This window comes from Uloborus diversus, chromosome 2 (assembly GCF_026930045.1).
Source record: "Uloborus diversus isolate 005 chromosome 2, Udiv.v.3.1, whole genome shotgun sequence".
NCBI lineage: Eukaryota > Metazoa > Arthropoda > Arachnida > Araneae > Uloboridae > Uloborus > Uloborus diversus.
In genome coordinates this window covers 14,948,891-14,972,337 of record NC_072732.1, presented here as the reverse complement: position 1 = coordinate 14,972,337, position 23,447 = coordinate 14,948,891, and the positions used below count along the sequence as shown (strand labels likewise).

The following is a 23,447-nucleotide window of genomic DNA, read 5'->3' as shown; positions in this document are numbered from 1 at the left end:
AAATTGCAAGTGGATAAAAGAGGTTACAATGACAGTTTAAAATGTAACTTTAACTTTAATGGAAAAAGTATTAAATAAAATTAACTTAAGAAAATTAAATACTGCCTCTTGATTAATTACTATGCCGCTAAAATTAACTTAAGAAAATTAATTAATCTCCCTTGCTTAATTACTATGCCACCGTAAGTGTCGGTCGTAAGTCGAGACGGTTAATCTAGCCATCCTGGTGACTAGTGAAAGTATGAACCAGTGTCATACCGCAAGATAGCATATTTCAAACACAGACTTGCTGCCTGCGGAACCTTCGACATATCTATCCGCCTATAGCAGTGATGAAAAAATATCTGCTAGGAGTGTATGGGCTAGAAACTGATCATATATCAACTAAGTGGCATCATTTTCTGCACATTTTAGGGCAAATTTTGATAGGGACCGCAAAGTATCTCCACCTTTGCGCAATTCGGCAACTTTTTAAACCTATGGTCATCACTGTTACTTGATATTCAACAGCTAATCAGGGGCCGCGAACCTCAACCAAACATACATACATTCATAGAAAGATAGGGTCCGATTTTAACAGTGTAGATGTGAAACGGAGAAGAAATTACCAGCAGTATCTTCTAATTGACACTTCCGGATTAGCACAAGCAGAATAAATAATCAATTCCTTACCGTACGGATTCTTGGCAAGGACAGGCTTATCCGAAGTGAGAGGTTCGGATTCTCCCTCTTTGTTCTTGGCCTTCACACGGAAGTTATATTTCTTCTTGGGAACCAGGGGTTCCACAGTGAATTTCCGATCGTGGGGTCCACACTCTCCGGCGGGAATCCACCTGCCCGTCTCTGCATCTTGCTTCTCAATGATGTACCCTTCGATCTCGCTTCCACCTGTGTCTTTCGGGGTGTCCCAAACGATCACCGCCCTCTCTGCCTTCACTTCTGATATCTGCAATGGACCGGCAGGTCGAGCCGGTTTGTCTGCAAAAGAGAAGGATTTAATTCTATTTGATTTTGTTACAAACCATGTAACAGTAAAGGTAACAAATAACATCTATCCCCAAATTATGCAAATAGTTGTTATTTTTATGTTTTTAAGTGCTTGATTTGCCTTGAATGTGCTAAATTTAGCGTTTATTCCATCAATTTTCGTTCTAAATTATCTCACTTTTACATCACCACATCCGGTTAAACCCTCATAAGGGTAAGTACGGGTGATTGGTGGGGTTTAAATAAATATAATAAATAAACATAGGAGCCCATGGACTTAGCAATATATTGAAAAGCTGGATTCATTTTTGGGCACCAAAAGTTACGTAATTAGCAAGATAATGTAATTGTCAGCAATTTGTTTATATATATATATATATATATATATATATATATATATATATATATATATATATATATATATATATGACTCCCTCTATCTCTACACTCTCTAATGCAAACACCCCAATATTCTGAACACAGTTTGATGGTCCTTGATGAGAAGCATTATCCAGTCTCCCTCAATAATGAACAAAACACCTCCATAATCCGAACACTTTTGTTCGGTCCCTTGAGTGTTCAGAATAGAGAGAGTGCACTGCATATCTAAGGAAGTTCATAACAGGTTTCAAAATGGGTTTATTTTCTTGTTCAGTATGTTATTTTCAGTGATTTTGTTCAGATACGAACTTAGATTAGTCGTAAGAGACAAGCATTCTTATAACTAAAATGCTCACCTCGACATTACTCATGTTGTATAACTACAATCACTGTGATCTTGGAAAACGTATGCTACTCGAAACAAACCTTTCTTTCATTATAAAGGATCGATTTGGGATAAATTGAGAGAAAGAAGAAAACCATATGCGTCACAATTAAAACTAAACATTTAATAATAGAACAGAAATGATTATTTTTCCTCAAAAATGACTGTTTTTGTACCTATGTCAAGTTCCTTGCATTCAAAATGTTCCGTTTATTTAAATTACGATGCACAAGGACTATCGAACGCAAAGGTGTTACTCGCTACGTTATGACTAATCAGTCTTACAAAGAATTGGCAGGATTAGTGGGGGCTGGATACAATTTTATCTATTTAAACCTAGTCTAACTTCAGAACTAAAACAATTGCACTGTTGATTTTTTTTTTTTTTAATTTACCGAAAAGTAAAAAATTATAAAAATGTTTGGCTGACCTATTGTTACGAATAATTGCCCATCTTTTATTTAGATTTTTAAAAAAATTAAACTGATTTCTTTCTGTGATAATGAATACTGCAGACTTACCCAAGACTACTACATCAGCATTAGCAGAACAAGAACCAACGGTATTTGTTAATGTGAGCGTCAATTTCCCTCCATCTGCTCTTTCGGCATCTTTAATTGTCAAAATGGTATTTCTGGCTGATTTATCTATGGAAATTCTGTAACAAGTATTCAAATATTATTGTAAAATGAAAGTGAAATGATTTTCTTATTAATCTATAAAATTCGGAGAAAAACTATGTCCTTTATGTACTGAAAAATAGTTAAATGTTAAAAGTTATCGAAATACATGAGAGGAAAAAGTTTTACACTAAAAAGAGTTTGAAAAACAATAAACTATTGACAGTCTTCTATTAGTTAAAGATTTGATGGACTAAGAATACACTGTGATAAAAATTGATTCTTAATTAGAGGACAAAGCAAGTATTTAATAATTTCGGAACCAACTTAAATCACATAAAGTAAACGCAATAGCCACACTGTTTTTATCTTGTACTAGTGGTACCCGCACGGCTTTGCCCGTAATAGAAAAATCAAAAGGTCTTTTGGTTCGCCTGTATATTTACAAATAATGTATGGTGAATCTTCTCGCCAATTGGCTTGTACCCATGTTACGGTTCCACGTTATGATAATTTCGTATCTCGCCAATTGACTTGTGCCCATGTTACGGTTCCACGTTATGATAATTTCGCAATTTACTCATCTGATATTTTTGTTCTTAAAATTGGAATAGAAAAGGAACCACATCGAATTTTCGAAAAATCGCTTCGAGGTGCACACCCCCATTCTACAAACTGACTTTGTGCCAAATTTCATGAAAATCGGCCGAACGGTCTAGGCGCTATGCGCGTCACAGACATCCGGACATCCAGACATCCTCCGGACAGAGAGACTTTCAGCTTTATTATTAGTAAAGAAGATTTCAACGTAATTTAAAATTATGAATAGAGAAAGAAAAATTAGGATAATTACTAACATGCTTCAGCCTGAATTAAAACACTACCATTCCCATGAATAAACGAGCAGATTTACTCCAATTTAATGTAATTTCCCCATTATTGGCAATTTTAATGTGATTCAAATATTTACTCCCTAAATATCACCAACAGTGGCCAAATTGAAACCAAATTTTAAAAAAAATCGCCAAATTTGTCAACAAGATGGCGACAAAACTTGGCGACCAAAATACTGGCGATATATCGCCAAGTGTCCGACAAATTATAACACAACTTGAGTTTACATCGAAATTAACATTGATTTCCCCCAAAAAAGGGGCAAAAGACCCCCTTAGGAACATCCGAATGCAACCAAAAGGGAAGGTGCACAACTAGACCTCACTAGGAGTCTACGTACCAAATTTCAACTTTCTGGGACATACCGTTTTTGAGTTATGCGAGATACATACACACATACGCACATACATACACTGTAAAAAAATTCCGAAACGTTACTGGGTATTTCCGTGTCACGTTTCGGGATTTTAATGGTTTGTATCCACTTCCTGGAAAAATTAAGTATTCTTGACAAAAAGTTCCCTAAAAAGTTCCTACAAGTCGCAAGAATGCAGACTTTTCACTGTTGTGAAAAATATTTTTAGCTCTCAGTTTAAAGATTAAGTGAGTGTATTTATAATGTGTATCGGCTTTGCTTCAATTACTGCCCGTCCATGCTAATTAAGCTCCCAAAGGGAGCGAAAAAGTGTGGACTGCATTGCTTTGATAGATTTACAGGCAAGTAAAATTCTCGTTACTTACTTGCAATTCTGGTATAGCTTTGGCCATGTTTGCAATAATGCTCTTTTAACTTCCTTGATAAATCAGAATGATGCCAAGATATTACTTTCACAGATACGAATGGTTTTAAACGGGAAGATTTCTGAATTTTTCAGGAGGCTTCCAGGATAATAAGGAAGGTTATTGAATTTTAACAGAAAAAGTTCCTGGAATTTGCAAGATATGTTACTGGCAGATATTGGGCACATCAGCTGCCCATTATTTTCCAGGAACGTTTCTGAATCGTTTTTACAGTGTACGTACATACGGACGTCACGAGAAAAATCGTTGTAATTAACTCGGGGGTTGTCAAAATAGATATTTCGGGTGTCTGTATGTTCCTAGGCATATATCCACGTGCGGTTGGGTCGAAAAAAAAAAACTCAGCATTCATTCGGGGGTGAGCAAAGTGGAAAATTAAGGCCGATTTTCGAGTGAAAATTTTTTCGCGAATACAATACTTCCTTTTTTACTTTCTTCTATATCTAATATATAGAAGAAAGTATTGGATTCGTGCAAATTTTCGAATTTCGAATTTTGACGGATTCGAACGTTTTTAGGTGTGCTGAGTCCATTTCGACTATTTTTGGAAAATGTCTGTCTGACTGTGTGTGTGTATGTGTGTGTGTGTGTGTATGTGTGTGTGTGTCACGTCTGTGTGTGACCAGTTTTTTGTGGCCGCTCTACAGCAAAAACTACCGCATGAAATCGAACGAAATTTGGTACACATATGTGCCCCTATGTGAACTTGTGCCCATTGGTTTTTGGCGCGAATTCCTCCAAGGGGGGTGGAGCAATGGGATGTTTTTTGAGTGACGCGTGCTTGCTATTCCTCAGGAAGTAACTGGCGGAATCAAACAAAATTTGGTCCATATGTTGCCAGTAACAGGAACAGGTGCTGATTCAATTTTGGTGTCAATAACTCAAACGGGTGTTGAGCTATAGAACGTTTTTTGTCGTCAATTGTGACTGCTGTATCTCAAGAAATAATGAACGGAATGAAAGAAAAATTTATCGGCAAGTAGCCCTTAAAGGGTATAAAAGCTGATTTTATTTTGGTGTCAATAGCTAAAAAGGAGTTAGCGCAATCGCCCGTTCTTTTTTTCCATTGTGAGTGCCCTATCTCAAGAAGTAATGCTACGTTCTGGTTGAAATTTGGAATATATGTGAATCCATATGTAAAAAGGCGTTGGTTCAATTTTGACACCAATCGCTCCAAGGTGCTTTTTTTTGCGAATAAAAATAGCTTTATTAATGCAACAATAAGAAAGATAAATCGTAATAGATTGTCGTCTGCGTATTTCTCGTGATTTTAATTGTATGGAAATGATCGAAAATATTGTCTCAATAATTTAAAATTTTTAACTGTTGCCATCTTATGTTTGTTAACAAATAAAATATTTGTAATTAATTCAAGCAAGGCTTTTAAAATAACTTTCAATTTTCGCTCTTTGCTTTGCTTTTGCAATAATTCAGACATTGGGATGGTCGTCAAGTTTTTGCATGTGTAATTTTGTTTTTGTTGGGAATATTGCTTCCTCGTCAAGCATGGGGAAGGATCAGAAAAAAAACAAAAATATAGAAGAAAGTTTCGTGATGGCCACAACATACTAGTTGTAAAAGGAAGTAAAAATCTGACTTGGATACCGCACTTCTTCCTTTTATATCTATTGAATAACCGATGATTTTCAACAACTCAAAAGAATGAATTCATTTACTCATGTACTCTTGGAAAAATCGAATGCAACCAAAAAGAGAGGTGCACAACTGGACCCCTAATAGTCCCTACTTGGGAAATTTCAACCTTCTACTGCATACCGTTTATGAGTTATACAAAATGCATACACATCACAGACGTCACGAGAATAATTAACTCGAGGATCCTCAAAAAGGATACTTCGACTGCACAGTTAAAAATTCGGGAAACTTGTACGGTAAATATAACTGAAAGATGGAGTGTTTACGATAGGGGAAAAACCTACAGAAAATTGTACCGAAAACGAGTTGGTGTGTGCATCACATGACTTCCTTTTACTATAATTCAATGTCATTTCCCCATTATTGGCAACTAGCAAAAATACCCGGCGTTGCCTGGGTCAGTAATAATTATTAAGAAAAAATCGTTACTTGCTTTTGTTTTCTGTTTTAAGTGAAAGAATTTAAAACACATCTTTTTGACGTGATTAAAAATCTAGTTTCTTCCTTACCCATAAAACTAAAATAGCAATAAGTATAAAGAACAAAGTAGTATTGATTTAGAAACGAAAGCACGACATTTAAGCACTAGCAAAAATACCCGGCGTTGCCTGGGTCAGTAATAATTATTAAGAAAAAATCGTTACTTGCTTTTGTTTTCTGTTTTAAGTGAAAGAATTTAAAACACATCCTTTTGACGGGATTAAAAATCGAGTTTCTTCCTTACCCATAAAACTAAAATAGCAATAACTATAAAGGACAAAGTAGTATTGATTTAGAAACGAAAGCACTATATTTAAGCACTAGCAAAAATACCCGGCGTTGCCTGGGTCAGTAATAATTATTAAGAAAAAATCGTTATTTGCTTTTGTTTTCTGTTTTAAGTGAAAGAATTTAAAACACATCTTTTTGACGTGATTAAAAATCGAGTTTCTTCCTTACCCATAAAACTAAAATAGCAGTAAGTATAAAGAACAAAGTAGTATTGATTTAGAAACGAAAGCACTATATTTAAGCATATACAAATTTCCAAAACATGAAATTAATCTTCTCATGTTTAAAAAGATTAATCTGTTGATACTTTTTTTTTAACATGGAGTCTAAAACCTTCTCTGTATGGCTAATGAAGTACGAAGTGATTAAAAAAAAAGTAACTGAGCTCGTAATCCCCTTATACTTGCTTTAGTTATTTCGGGAAATTTCAATCATTGTGGCTCTTGGTGCGATTTTATCGAATTTGCGAAAGTCGTTTCGGGGTACCTTCGATGGTGCTCCCCCATTCTTTCCTTACTTTATAAAACGATATGATAACTATTTTCGTTACAGAGATATCGTCGCCAGATGCTGAGATATTTTTGGTCACCATAAAATGGCCCTAAACAGTTTCATCCGAAATGTTACCAAAATAAGTAATAAAATTTGGTGATTGTTTGAAATTGTGCAAAAAGGAAAATTAATGGAAGTTTTTGTGCTGTTTATGGATGTGCCTAATTTAGTTGCTGGATTATTTAATACAGTAAAAAAAGTTTTTTGAAAATTCTTTGATTGGCGATATTTTGTTTACATGGTGAAAGCTGAGAAACATTATGACGTAGTCTTCGGCTTCAAAAACAGCAACGTTGAAAAAACTGCCAAATGCATCAGCTACGGAAATCTTTCTGCAAAAATTTTGGCGATCTGCTGGTTGCTTGGATAATGAGTAAGTGTTCAATCAGCATAAATAATAATAAAAACCATTAATTACATTAAAGTTCCGTTTAAATGGAAAATCATCAGCCAAATCATGTATTATTTGCCAATTTCGTGCAAAAATCTTACTTCAAGATTTGACTTGAGAAAAGCCTTGAACAATCACGAAAAGCAAAGAAAGTCAACAATACAACAATTGTCGCTATCGACAGGGAGTTGAGATGATACACTAAATACTATATTGAGTTGAGGAAAGCCTTCGAACATGGATCTAAAAAGCTCATAACTCGTTTTTTATTCTACTTAGAAATTTCGAACAGGTGCCATCTTCAGCAGAAAAATCTGAGCTTTCGATGGACATATAATGTAAATATGTGCAAGTATTTTTTCATCCCAATATTAGAGAATTTATACAAAAATTGTGTTTTATTGCCCCCTAAGGGGGTTTTGCCCCCCATAACGGGACGAAAACTACCCTATGTGTTATTTTGATGCATAAGCTATATTATTGTAAAGTTTCATCAAAATCCGTTCAGTAGTTTTTGCGTGAAAGAGTAACAAACATCCATACATCCATACATCCATACAGACAAACTTTCGCATATATAATATTAGTAAGATTTTAATGTGATTCAATAGTTTACTCTCTAAATATCACCAACAGTGGCCAAATTGAAACCAAATTTAAAAAAAAATCGCCAAATTTGTCGCCCTGGCAATATATCGCCAAGTGTCCGACAAATTATAACACCTCTTGAGCTTACATCAAAATTAACAATGATTTTCGCCCAGAAAGGTTCAAAAAAGCAATTTAGAGACACCCGAATGCAACCAAAAGGGAAGGTGCACAATTAGACCGCACTAGAAGTCTACGTACCAAATTTCAACTTTCTAGGACATACCGTTCTTGAGTTATGCGACATACATGCACACATACACACGTACACACATACGCACATACATACGTACATACAGACGTCACGAGAAAACTCGTTGTAATTAACTCGGGAAACTTCAGAATGGATATTTCGGGCGTCTATACGTTCTTAGGTACATATGTACGTATGGTCGGGAAAAAAAAAAAACTCAACATTCATTTGGGGGTGAGCAAAATGGAAATTGAGGGTGATTTTTGAGTGAAAATTTTTTTGCGAATACAATACTTCCTTTTTCGTAAAAGGAAGTAAAAATAAACGATTGCTGCAAGAATTGATACACTACGTGACTTACAGTGCGAAGCAGATAAAACCATATTTCTTCCCACTCGATGGGTCCCACTGGTATGGTGGGCAGTAACCCCGCTTACCAATACGAAGGTCCTGAGGTTGAACCTACTACTTGCGTGTTGCTTTTTTAATTCTCGTTTATTCTACAGTAAAATTTTACAGTAAAATAAGACTTTACGGTAAAAGTTACACCAACATGTACTAGGCAAAGTACTGGCAACATATGGATGCCAGTAAAGTTTCCGTAAAATTACAGGATTTTTTTTAACAGTGTGCCCCTAGGTTCGTAGGGGATTGTATGGAAATTTCAACCACGGATTTTATGGAATTTTCTCACGTCCAAATAAGACTAATCTATCTGAATGAGGGGGAAAAGTAAAAATTTGATGCTCGTAATCCGCTCATTTGAATGAGACTCTGCTTCTGCAAAAGCTGCCATCGCTAAAAATAATAGATTTGTTCATTTCCGGCTGATGATTGATGCGTGAATTCCGTTCATTTAAATGAGACTCTACTTCTGCAAAAGCTGACATCGGTAAAAATAATAGATTTGTCCATTTCCGGCTGATGATTGATGCGTGCATTCCGTTCATTTAAATGAGACTCTACTTCTGCAAAAGCTGACATCGCTAAAAATAATAGATTTGTTCATTTCCGGCTGATGATTGATGCGTGCATTCCGTTCATTTAAATGAGACTCTACTTCTGCAAAAGCTGACATCGCTAAAAATAATAGATTTGTTCATTTCTGGCTGATGATTGATGCGTGCATTCCGTTCATTTAAATGAGACTCTACTTCTGCAAAAGCTGACATCGCTAAAAATAATAGATTTGTTCATTTCCGGCTGATGATTGATGCGTGCATTCCGTTCATTTAAATGAGACTCTACTTCTGCAAAAGCTGCCATCGCTAAAAAATAATAGATTCGTCCATTTCCGGCTGTAAAACGGATGTTTGTCTTTCCATACAATCCGTGGTCGGACAGTACCTATATACGCTCAGACGGGATAGAAAAAACTGTTTAAAATTCATTCGGAGTTGAGAAAAATGGACTTTTAGGCCGAAATTTGAAAGAAAAACTTCACTCAAAATCACAATTTTCGAAATCACAGTACAATTTTTCTTCACTATGTAAAAGAAAGTAACGACAAACTTTATTCCAAACTAATCACAGTATTATGAATTTTGAATTCAATTGCAAGAGACATCGGACATCATTTTAACAATCATAGCATAAACAAACAGATGAGGAAAATTTTCAAGAAAAAAAGTTCATATTCTTACCTTTTAGAACCACTTATCTCCGTGCCGTTTATGTCCCATTTTATGTCCGGTGGGGGTTCGCCTCCAATATTAATGTCATACTTGATCACTTGTCCTTTTTTGACGACGATGTTCCTCAAGTCGTCACCGATAATGAAAGGTTTAACTGGAATGAATAAGATTTTGAATAAAGGGATGTGCATCAAAGGGAAAAAAATACGGCGAACAGAAATCACAAAAGTTTAGATTCTATGAAAAAATGATTTTTATATTCTGCTTAAAATTAGAAACTGATACTTATAGCGTCAGTTTTTTGTTTTTTAATTTAGTGCTAAAAGAAGTAATGCACATACGCTCAAAAATAGTCCAAATATATCATTCAGAAACAATGTCCGGCCACGTTGCCATAGAATATTGGCAAATGAGTCCAGCAGAAGAAAAAGAAAGGTTTGATGCGCGTGTTCCGTTCATTTCGATCCGTTACTGCTTTAAATTCTGAAATCTTACACGCAAAAAAACAAATATAGACGCCCGTTTCCAAATGAAAACCGGATGTTCGTCTTTCTATGTCTGAAAAGACCTGTTTAGTTAACCCCTAACAGGGGAGGTTCGGTCTCACAAACCGCTCAAAAGTACATTCGATCACCCCTATTTAATTTTCAGTTCGATTGAATGGTTTTTTCCAATAGCTTTTTGTGTTGTGACCTTGAACACCCCCCTTGATTATCAGTATCCTTAGGCAAGCGCATCAGGTTTAAATTTCATTGCATTCTTTAGAAGCGGTCTATGAGACCGCACCTCCCTTTCAATGTTACTGTTTTCGGCAGTAGTAGACATTAGGTTCTTAACGTTAGAACCGCGGATGTAGGTTCATTTATCTTATCCGCGTTATGTGGAAAATGCAAAATATTCTAGATGACGCTGAGAGTTGTTTGAAATGTTCACAAACGTTACGCAATGATGTTTTAGGGACAATAAAGGCTGAATTAGTCCTCGAAATACTAATAGTTAAAGGGCTATCAAAATTTTCCCGTAACTTGAAATAATCAATTTTCTGGTACTAAAATGTTCTGTATATATTAAGCAGCTAAAATTAAATCATTAATAAATAATAGATTAATTTTTACTACGAGTAGATGGTTATTTACTGCAGCATATGATTTTCTCGAAAAATCTTTAGACTCTAGCAAAATTTCCTCGGAAAAGGTATATTTCGATTCAAAGTTCAAAAATATTTTTTCGTCGTGCTAATAAAAGTTCAGAAAACATCTGAGGGAAATTACAAGAATGTATCTTAATTACACGATTTTTAAGAATTTTTTAAATATAGCGCTTTCTTAGACCTCACGTCTCCTGTTACGTCATACTTTTTCATCTCCCCTGTTACGAGTTAAAGCATAAACACGACTGACACAAACAAGTATGACTTAGAATGAGCTTCGAAAATCAAACTAAAAGATGAACACAAATTTACTAAAATATATTTTTAAATATTCAATAAAGATGTACGTCTGTTTTATTCACAGCAGCTTTGACCGAGGAACTGTTCAATTTTTGTAAAATTTACTTTAACTTAATGTATAACTATAAAACAATGTGCATAAGAACTGAGACTTACCAAAGCGGGCTTTAACAATAATGGGTTTCGTGGGGTCACTAGGTTCTCCTGGTCCTGCTTTATTGATAGCTTTAATTCGGAACTCGTATTGCACCCCTTCCTTCAATCCTTCCACCCTTCCTTTCAAAGCTGTGGCTGGCAATTCCTGAAATAGTTGAATGCTTAATATTTCAGGCACTCACTGAGGCAGTGAGAAAAAAAAAGGATGTAAGTGGACGTTTTTCAAACTTTCAGTGAAACTTGTGTCAAGTTCAAACCAAAGGTTGAAAAGTTTTTTAAATCATACTGATACCACGAATACTGCCTAACCACGGATTGCATGGAATTTTCAAACGTCCAGATAAGACAAATCTATGTGAGTAAGGGGGAAAAGTAAAAATTTGATGCGCGTATTCCGCTCATTTGAATGAGACTCTGATTCTGCTAAAGCTGACATCGGTAAAAAATAATAGATTCGTCCATTTCCGGCTGTAAAACGGATGTTTGTCTTGCCATACAATCCGTGGTCAGACAGTACTAGTAATACTATCTCTTATCTATAAAGTAGAGGAGAGTTTCTCCTACCATTTACACTACATAATTATCTCCTAATTTTTATCTTTGGTATAACACTCCTTTGCTTCCATGGCCTTCATTTTAGCTTTATAAAATACTAGCGGTACCGGCACGGCTTTGCCCGTATATTTACACATCATGGATGATGAATCTCTTGCCAATGTGCTATGTTTATTTGCTCGCCCATGTTGTGGTAGTTTGCTCGACCATGTTATGGTAATTTGATCATCCACCTTATTATAATTTGCTCGTCCACGTTATGGTAATTTTGCTTGGTAAAATGCTCTTAAAAGTGGAATAGAAAAATCATCGAAAAATCACTTCGAGGTGCACACCCTCATGCTACAAACTAATTATGAAAACTTCATGAAATCGGCCGAACGGTCTCGGCGCTATTCGCGTCACAGACATCCAGACATTTAGTTTTATTAGTAGTAAAGAAAAGACAATATGTAAGAATTTTTTTAAAGAACACAATTGAAACATTTAACATGCACAGAATTTTCTTGATTGACATTAAATTATTAACCAATATAAGGAACTCACCGAGAAAACTAATAATTTAGCCCTAAGAGACTTTTTAAATCCGCACTGACTAAAAGAACAATGTTAAAAGTAAAGATCACAGATGTATTAAGGCGTGGAAGCGTTACACCTTAGTCAGTTTTGTATGTCTATACCTAGTACTAAAAATCATTAAGGTTACTTTAAATAAAAGAGGGTTTCTTCCCTCCTCATAACAATAGTACTAAATAAACGTAAGCAATAAATAAGAGGGGGGGGGGGAATTCCAAAAGAATAGTAATCTAACAGTAAAAATGGTGCAAAAGCGAATTTTTTTTACTCAAATCATTTTTAAGATGATCTGTCTAACCTTCTCCTGACGCCTGAACTATATCTAGTCAAACATTCCTTAAACAGGTTGAAACCCAGTCATCATTGAAGTCACGGAAACATAATTTTTTCATGAAAAAATACAGGAAATAAATATGTTTTTATAAAATTCATTCAAGTGCGGGAAGTAAGCGATGCCCCCAGGAAATTTCCTTTTCGAACTCATGCTATTCATTGCGTATTTACCTCTAAAAGAAATTAAGTATCCTCCTGTAGCTCTTTCGCTTGATAAAAATTTCAGAAAAAGCTTATTTTAAGTTTCCGACACTGACTCGTCATTATTTGCATGACTGAAGTAAAATTTTAAAAGTCAAAAGTAAAACTAAAGGTTTTTTTTGTTTAAACTCAACCGTTACGAGAAAGCATGTCAAGTAAAAAATATCTGATTATAATCGCCACCTAACCGTTGAGTTAAAAAATTGAAGTAACAAAGCGCAAAGCGCTAGGATGCAACTGTCATCCATTGATATTGTTGAGACAAAAGCTTTGTGCGATATGAACTTAAGCAGCCTTGAACATGAACTTCTATGCTACGTTATGTTGCCGTTAGCAGGTAAACGGCAGTATCTGCAGAAATGAATTTCCGAGATATTTGAAGAAAAGAAAAGCATTTTGGATTCAATACTTTCCCCCCTCCCCTTTTTTCAGTGGCAGCTAAACCAGCAAGCTTGTACAATAAAGCTAAAGCAAAATAGATGGCAAAAAAATTAAAAATTTAGTACCATACTGCAGCAGAAAAAGAATACTGCGAATGTTTAATGTCTGATACTTCTGTACTTGCTGACAGTCTGCTGTATGAGGCCAATATGGCGGAAACACGGGCTGTACTGTACTGGTAGAAGCATAATGCATTTAAAAAGTAGTATGCATATATTGATTTGTGATTATGAAACATCACTAAAACTTATCACACTTTAAGTAGTCAACTAATTTTTTTAATGTAACGTATTGAATTGAGCAAGGAGTTACGTACTGCCCCTTTGGACCACTCTTTGGAGAATTTGTCTTTGTATTCAATAACATAAGCAGATATGGGAGATCCGCCATCTTTCTCAGGAGCGGTCCATTGAAGTTCCACCATGTCCAAGTCCCAATCAGTGACTTCCACATTTCCGGGTTTGGAAGGCTCATCTGAAAAAATAACATTAAACAATAATAAAAACGTTTGGCAGGAGTATTCTGTAAGGTTAATCATGGATCTCCTGGTCAAATCTCTGAAGGCCCCATACTGACCAGATAAAAAAAACGCGGTGTATGCTAATGGCGATTGATGTACTTTAAATCTTTTGTAACATCCTCCAAGCGCCCACTTGCCCAGTCCATTCACACACACACACACACACACATACACACACACACACATATATATATATATATATATATATATATATATATATATATATATATATATATATATATATATATATATATATATATATATACACTGAGAAAAATGAAGCTCTCAAAAATGAGTACATTCATGCTTTCAAATTTTCTTGAACCTTTTATTTAAAATATGAGTACCCATGTTTTCAAATAGTGTGCTGAATTCTTTCATACTCAAAAATGAGTACATAATACTCAGTTTTGAAATTATGACACATTCAAAAATGAGCACAAATACCTCAAAGATGAACACATATGTTGATTTGAGCATTTGATGAGTATTTGAATGTTTCAAATTTGAGTACCACGTAGTCGGAGCCATTTTGACTCGCGATATGTTCAAATTTGAGTACTTTTTCGTCATTTTTGAAATTGTTGTTTTTAGAGTGTATATATATATATATATATATATATATATACACACACACACACATATATATATATATATATATATATATATATATATATATATATATATATATATATATATATATATATATATATGTGTGTGTGTGTGTGTGTGCATATGTTTTATTCTCGAAATTTTAAAGTTAGGTATTTTATTGTGCTATAGTATCTAAGAAAACTTTTTAGAAAGTTGATACTTCGTATTATGATACAAAATGGTTCCGTACATCGATATACAGATTACCACATATCTAAGCTTAAAGTTTCAGGAATTAAGGACAGATATATGCGTAAAACAGACTCATTTGTGCAAATGGACTACAAATTACTACCTATGCCGGATTCGGTAAAAAATTTCACGAAATTATAAACTTTCATACTGATAGTCAGTCTTTACTTTGCGCAAAAAGGAACGCACGGTTTATATTAACATTTGATTAACGGTTAATGACTCGTGCTTCTTTTTTCAATTTTAGAATTTGAATTAACATTATTTGATATAAAGTGAAAAACTACAAGAAATTCTATTTCAACTGAAGCTCCAGTTCGACCGCATAGAAAAATACCAGGAAATAAAAGCGAGTTCATAATGTGATTCAAAGTACACTTATAACAGTTAGTAAAATGAAAATAATGCTCGTTTTACGCAATACAAAAGCTAAATTATAAACCTAGGGGGAAAACTATGAAGCATTATTTACGTTAGTTAAATTGAACACTCTAATTAATGGTCGCATTCACTAATCGATGCGAAACAGAATCAGGCAATCGTTTGAAGCCTTCTTCAACTAACCAAAGGGCGGTTGATTAGAGGAAAATTGGGTTACAATTTGGAGGAGGTCAGTTGAGGCAGAGAGAAGCAAAGGGATGTAAGTGACAAAATTAAAAATTTGGAGATTATCAGTACACATGGTAGGTGAACCTCTCCCTTGTCTCGAAGCAAGAGATAGTACTAACAGTTCTGGTAGGCGCTATTATACAGCATTAATTAGATAAACTTTTCAATGAAAGCCTACCAAGGACCTTATCTTTAAACTTGTTTCACTCAAAACTTGAAAATGTCCACTTACATCCATTTGCTTCTCACTGTCTCAAATGGAGGTTCAGGCATTGGATGAAAGTTTTAATCGGCTAGTGGTATAGGGTATTTTTTGAGATATAAAATTCTTCCACCTAGTTCACGGCCTTAACTTGCATATATGCATAAAATATGACTTTTACCCATACCTCAAGAGCTTGTTTTCAACTTTGCTGTTGATTTACTTATTTGCGTACACACTGTAAAAAAAAAATCCGTAAAATTTACGGTTTTTTACCGGCAGCTGGGTTGGTTGTGCAAAACCGTAAAAGTTGCGGAGAATACCCGTCAACATAACGGTCTTTTACCATATAGGGACAAATTTACCGTTTTAAACCGTTCATAGCTGAAGCGTAGAACGGGGAAAAAACCGTTTTGTCATAGAAACAGGTTTAAACCGTCAAATCTACGGGAAAAACCAGTTGAAATTACAGGCATTTTTAACAGTGTAGATACTTTAACACTAGAAAGACGGAGGGGCCTGTGTGGCCCCTCGCATAGTTTGTTGTTTAATAACTCGGTTAATGTCTAACGGAACGTAATGTAACATCCTGACTTTTCATTATATAAAACTATTTGAATGCTTGTTTAATCATTTTATCATACGCCTCATAGTACTGTAAATATTGATCCTTATACCTAGAAAGACGGGAGAGGCCACAATGGCCCCTAAGCTTTTTACAATTAAATTAAAAAAAAATTTCCTTTCTCCTAATTGTTCTAGCATAAAAAAGGCCATTCTCTCTAGTTTAACCTGTAACTTTCGCTTTATACAGCCAGTTGGATATCCAAATGCTATAAACAGTACTGACTGCTTACCAGACTAATGGTAGCCATTGCTCTTGAAAAGAAAAACTGATCCAAGCTTTTGGCCAGTATAAAGAGAAACACTACACTAAGTTTTTATTTAGTCATGAAAGAAGGTGCATTGGGCATGTGGACACACTCAGGAAGAATTTTTAAAATAATTCACCCCAAAAATGGGTAGGGGCCACACTGGCCCCTTCAGTCTTTCTAGGTATACAGAAAATGTCAGTCGTTCTAGTGTTAAAACTATTCAGGATATATTGTATATGAATCATCGAAAGCTTAATTTATTCGACAAGTACTATTCCTTACCGTAAGGATCCTTAGCGATGATCGGCTTAGCACAAGCCAACGGGTCTGAAGCCCCCTTCTTGTTGACTGCCCTCACGCGGAATTTGTATTCCTTCTTGTTGACGAGTCCAGTCACATTAAAATCGGGGGTCTCTGACGTTCCAATCTCAATCCAGCCTCCTCTGGATCCTGTATCCTGCATCTCGACCATATAGTGGCTCAAAGGCATGCCTCCAGTGTCCAAGGGTGGCTTCCAAGATAGTTTGCAACGGTCTCGGAAGATTTCAGTCACGTCCAAAGGACCCTGTGGTGGCTGCGGAACGTCTGAAAGTAATTTGAAAAAACATTCTAATCTAAATCTCTACATAGTATAAAATGAAGTCTCCAAAAAGCGTCTGTGTGTTTGAACTCGCAAAACTCGAGAACTACCCGGCCGATTGCGCTGAAATTTTCAGTTTGTTCCTTTAAGTCCTGAGAAGGTTTGCAGACCAGTTCAAAAACAATTTGATGAATAGTTCTTTTTTTATTCCAATTTAGGCCCAATTTTCACATAAATTCCCGAATACGGGGGTGAAAAATTACTCGCAAATAGTAATATTATATATCGTTGGAAAAGGAAGAATTTTCTGCGTTCTACGCAATTTGTTCCAATGCTCTAACTTAGTTGCGGCGGGAGTTTTTTACGTTTTTAGCTCGAATTTTTTTAGGCTTAGCTGAAATTTAGGCACTACTTTCTTCATTAAATCCATCAATAAAAAGTGAAGGAATTGTCCGACAGTTTTCTTTTTGACAGCATCGGAAAGAGTTGTTTTTTTTACTCCAGATCTAACTCGACCTAAGGTCGAAAGTTTAACCCTCTATCTCCATTAGAAAAAAAGTTACAAGCGAATTAAATGAAGTTCAAAAATCTCTTCTCTATTCAAGTTTTTAACCATTTTATTTTACGTTTCCACGGTAATGCTTTTTGAATTCATTCTTTATTTTCATCTTTCTCATTATCAATTCTTAAACTTATTTTATTTTGTGTTTCCATGGTTACGCCTTTTAAATCCATCTTTCTCATTTAATTTTAATTTCTTAAAAGTGTTTTAGTATCTGTCGTCATTGTTTGGCGAGAAAATTTTGCATGATGGTTTTTTTTCTTTCATTTAATCCTGGTTATTGAAGATCACTTGACGCAATGGTTTTTTTTTTTTTTTTTTTTTTTTTTTTTTAATGGTAGACCGGGCAAAGCCGGGCAACGCAGCTAGTATCCTCTAAAAGAAGCGTCAGTTCGTCTCATTCTAAAAACATGTTTTAGAAAAGGAATTACACCTCCAGTAATGCAAGGTATAAGCCCCGTTTTAAAACTCTTTCTTGAAAATATTTTATTCTAAAGATTATAAAATATATTTGAGTAACTTTTAGAAAACGATATTTTTTTTTTTACTAAAAAGAAAGATTCAAAAATCAAAAGTAGTGTAGTCTAAGCAGTGCATAAACAGTTAAAAATTTTTCTTCAGATACGGTTTCGAAAGTTTTGTCCTAGACGGATTGGCAACAGTACGTTCTGTAGAATTATAAAACTAAAACGACCAGATAATGCTGAGTCTGGGGCCTCACCGGCCAAGCGATCTGAGTGACTGCTTGGCATTGGCACACTTGAGGCGGTGGGTTCGACTCCCACCCCCGCTCCGGATGTACTTTCCCTTCTTTGTGCTGTAAATTCTTTCATGTTCTGTACTATCTTTATTATATTATAAATAATATAAATTACTAATAATAAAGCTGAAAGTCTTTTTGTCTGCCAGGATCTCTGTGACGCGCATAGCGCCTAGACCGTTCGGCCGATTTTCATGAAATTTAGCACAAAGTTAGTTTGTAGTATAGGGGTGTGAACCTCGAAGCGATTTTTCGAAAATTCGATGCGATTCTTTTTCTATTCCAATTTTAAGAACAAAATTATCATAAGGTGGACGAGTAAATTACGAAATTATCATAACGTGGAACCGTAACATGGGCACAAGCCAATTGGCGAGATACGAAATTATCATAACGTGGAACAGTAACATGGGCACAAGCCAATTGGCGAGATACGAAATTACGATAACGTGGAACCGTAACATTGGTACAAGCCAATTGGCGAGAAAATTCACCATACATTATTTGTAAATATACAGGCGAACCAAAAGACCTTATAATTTTTCTATTACGGGCAAAGCCGTGCGGTTGCCACTAGTTATGGAATAAAAAAATAACACATGGAATTGAGGTATATTATCTACTGTGATTGTAGTCCTCACCAATTAAAACTGAGCATTAGATTCCGAAAAGAAAGAAGAAAAAGAATGCTGGTTTTCCTCTTAAGAGTTGTCATGCTTTCCTGTGTGGTACAGGAGGACGTGGGTTTAATTTCCACCGGTGCTTTGGGTGGGATATCCTCTTTCTGTGCTGTAAATCTTCCTTGTGTGTCAAATAAAGTTTGTAAAAATTGTCGTGGTTACTATTTAGAACAGAGGCAAGGAGCCAATATAAGTGCTTCAATTAAATACTACATCTTAAAATTTAACAGAATACTTCTTAATTGCGTTTATTACTATCTCAGGTTGTACTGCTATATTTAGTCGTATGAATTAAGTCTGCGAGTTACGGAACAGAAAATTACAAAAAGTTTTATTGAAGTTGAGACGGGGGTTATGCTGCTATGCGTTTCTATGAGCAAAGTTTTCCCACTGGATCCTTTCTCTTAATTTATAGAACGAATTAGTTTTTGAAAACACCTTTTCGAATATTTAAAGCAATAATTATCATTATGAACCAAGACTGGTTTTGTGGACAATTAGGCTTTAAACTACGTGTGAAAAAACTAAAATTAAGTTTTTAATTATTTGAAAATGGACTAATGAAAATGAAAAACTTTTTTGCTCAAATATTGACTGAGCAATGTTGTTTATTATAACAAAGCTATATTATGAATGTAATGTTCCTTTTTTTTTTAATTGACTAGGGGGCTCTGCCCCCTGCTCGCTAACGCTCACCGACCCCCGTAGATTGCTTCGCAATCTTATGTGATTTGCAAAGATTTGAATCGTCAATTAGAAAGAAACAGATTAAAAACGTATTATGAGCTCCTTTTGGATAAAAAAGCACCCCTTCCCCGGGTTTCAAAATAACTTGTACCAACTTGCAGAGCCTTAAAGGTTAAGGGGCTCATGAGCATTGAAAAACTGCAGTTTTGTACGTTTGAAAAGTCGCTTTCATATTCGTGGTCTCTAGTAATATATTTTGCTCTTTAGCTCGGGGCTTGAATTGAGTTGGGCCTAAGATTTTCAGTTAAAATCGAAACCCTTAAAGTTTGTGAATAAGAAAGAAAGAAACGTATCGAAAAGAAGTAACTATGGCAACGCCAAATTAAAGCATCAATAGTTTTAATGGAAATGAGATTCTTCGAACATGATTTTTAACGACTTGTAACTTTTTTCCCTTTGGAGATAGAAGCTTAGTTTTGGGACCATAGATCGAGTTAGATCTAGAGTAAAAAAAAGCCGCTCTTTCCAGTGGTTTCAAAAAGAAAACGGTGGGACAATTCTTTCACCTTTTACTGATAGATTTAATGAAGAAAGTAGTGCCTAAATTTTAGCTAAGCTTAAAAAAGTTCAAGCTAAAAGCGCAAATAACTCCCGCCGTATTTAAGCTGGAGCATAGAAACAAATTGCGTATATCGCAAAAAAGTCTACCATTTCCAACGATATGTAATACTAATATGTGCAAGTAATTTTTCACCCCTTTAATAGGCAATAATAGGCAATATGAGCTTAAAAATTTAATTACAAAAAAACTAATTCGAATTTTAAAAAATAAAACCCCAGGTGCACACCCCCGGGGCTCGAAGTAATTTTGCACAAAATTTCAAGGCTGTAGGTGCTATGGGGACTCCTGGACGCAGGCCCGCCACAGACTTCCTTCCAGAATTTCTTTGAAATCTTACTTTTATGAAAGAGAAAACATACGTTATTTTTTTTTTTTTTTAATTCCAGTTGAAGCTATGATCTTTCGATTAATCTTCGTTCAAAATTGAGTAGTTTCTGACTTTTGTAAGTAGGCTGGTTTGGACTAGTCTTTGCCTTGAATGACATGGGTTTTATAGTTTGATGTTTTTCAGTGATTTATTTTAATTTAATTTCGGAAGAATCTCCATACTTTCAAGGGAAATGTTACAATCAAGACGTACTTTTTAACCCGAGATTGCTCGCGCAGGGTATGACATACCCACCTCTTCGCATTCAATCAAATTTCTTCCCACCTTTTTTTTTTTTTTTTTGGAAGTGGACGATTCCTTGAGCAGCTGACCCATAGGTCATAACCTTGAAGGGGTAGAAACGGTGGGGACATTTCAAAATTAGTTTCTTTGGAATTGACTTCTACAGGTGTATCATACCCTGCGCGAGTATTTCCGCTACAGTTCTGAACTAAAGCATACGCAATGCTTCCAAGAGACTTAAAATTAAAACTAGGATCTAGTGAAGACATTGCATCCCCTGCTAAAAAAGCAAAGTCGACGTACAAAAGCTGTACTGAAAGCCCCAATATAAAAGACAAAAACCAAATTTGTGTGTGAAAAATGTGACAAAAACATTTGCATGGACCATATGGCATGCATTTGCAAAAAAATGTAGAAATTGAATGCAAATCTTTTAAGAAAGTAGAAAGTATTTTATAATTATACTCTTTTCTCTTATTTGCATTTTCAACCTTTCTGAAAAAAAAAAATTGAACTCGAAAATACTAAAAAACCTCCTTGGGTATGAGATACCCTGCGCGAGCACTCCCGTTCGTCTTGATCGCGCAAGCAATCTCGGGTTAAACAGGTACAACAAATATCAAATTACCTAAGAAGTTGAAATTCAGCTTCATCTTGTCCTCTCCAGTGGCATTCGAGAGGCAGAGCTCGTAGTCCCCGCTGGCGTCCCTCGGAGGTTTTCTGAAGATGATGACGACTTTGTCATTTCTCACGGTCACCTCGATGTCCTTGCCCATGACCACTGGTTTGCCATTCCTCATCAGTTTTGCCGCGATGTCCGAGACTTTAGTTCCAGGAACTATGGAAAAAAAAAATCGCATAGAATGCTATATTTTCTGAAATTGTTTCTAAATATTGCGGTAAAACGTAGTATACAGTAAATTCTCTCTATTCTAAACACTCATAAGCTAGAACAAAAGGTGTTCGGTATAGAACAGGGCTGTCCAACTGGCGGCCCGATGGCTGCATGTGGCCCGCCAACACATATTGTACGGCCCGCCAACTTCTTATTCAGAATATTTCCTTTTTCGACATTTATTGGTATCAAGAAGCATCCGAGACTACCCTTTTTGGTCAAGCTGGGTTCCCCAAAATTTCCTCTTAATCGCCCTTTTATACTCTTTTCATTGTTTTGAGAGAAAAAAGGTACAAGACATCTACAGGTCAAGGTCAAGCCGTTCTACCCTGCACCCTGGTGTTCAAACAAATTCTTAGAAATAGTATTGCCTCGCGTTGGCGGAGGGACACAGGGAGGGAAGAGAGAAACATTTCAGATAAGCAAAACCTGCCCGCAATTGGTTAAAAATCAAGACCCCCTCACCGACTCTACGGCCTTTGTTGATTTCGAAAAAGAAATTGAGAATTTGCTCTCGTCGCTTCCATGTTTGAGAGCATATATTTATGCGAAAGTGCTTCTTCGACAATGAACTTTATCAAGAATCGTCACAGGAGCTCTCTTTCCGACAGTTCATTGATAGACCTTCTGCTGGCAACGAAAAACATCGAGGTTGGCATTCCTGCCCTTGTGAAAAAGGCGGATATGCCTCAATTTTTTCATTAAAATTTAAGCAAATAGTTTTACAATTTTCCTGTTTCATTGTTTTATAATTAAGTACCTTCTATACATTAAAAATTATTATTACTTGTTATTGTATAAGAGGTAAAAACTTATTGTTCAAATTTTTCAAACTGCGGCCCGCCAGGTGATCAGACTGCAATTCTGGCCCGTGGGCTCTTTGCAATTGGACAGCCCTGGTATAGAAGGAAATTTGATAATGCATATGTATTTGCCGAGACCATCAGATTTTGTTTAGAATACCGGGATGTTCACATTGGAGTGCGTTAAGATAGAGAGAGTTCACTGTGCTTGTTATTATAACGAAATGCGAATTTCCCAGCATCCAATATAAAGGGTTATTTATATTAAAAAAAAAAAGATAATGGTGGGGTTTCATAAGGCTACCGATTTGGAAATATTAGACTTACTGGTTTCTGGTGGAGCTCGAATTGAAGAGCGACTTTGAACTTTCTACCGATAAATGTCTCTGAATGTTACTGTTAGTGCTACATTTGTTACGTGTTATTTATTCAGACAAAATGGCGATCAAGCGAAAAGTGATCTGGCACTTATGATCGCCCAAGATATCAAAGAATATCTTGATGGAGTGTTATCTCTATATTTGGAGATTTAATTATGTATGCAAACAATGAAATCGGGTGCTTAAATGTA

At 35.5% G+C, this 23,447-nt stretch overlaps 1 protein-coding gene across 1 annotated transcript in view; it reads right to left on the bottom strand.

Annotated features, from left to right (window-relative positions):
* The window catches only part of LOC129217747 (twitchin-like), a 364,621-nt gene that overhangs the window by 184,679 nt on the left and 156,495 nt on the right, over positions 1-23,447 (bottom strand). The window contains 7 exon segments of the mRNA XM_054852086.1: positions 673-978; positions 2,275-2,411; positions 9,923-10,067; positions 11,520-11,664; positions 13,942-14,099; positions 16,960-17,262; positions 21,807-22,016. Of these exon segments, the coding sequence (XP_054708061.1) occupies positions 673-978; positions 2,275-2,411; positions 9,923-10,067; positions 11,520-11,664; positions 13,942-14,099; positions 16,960-17,262; positions 21,807-22,016 (1,404 nt within the window).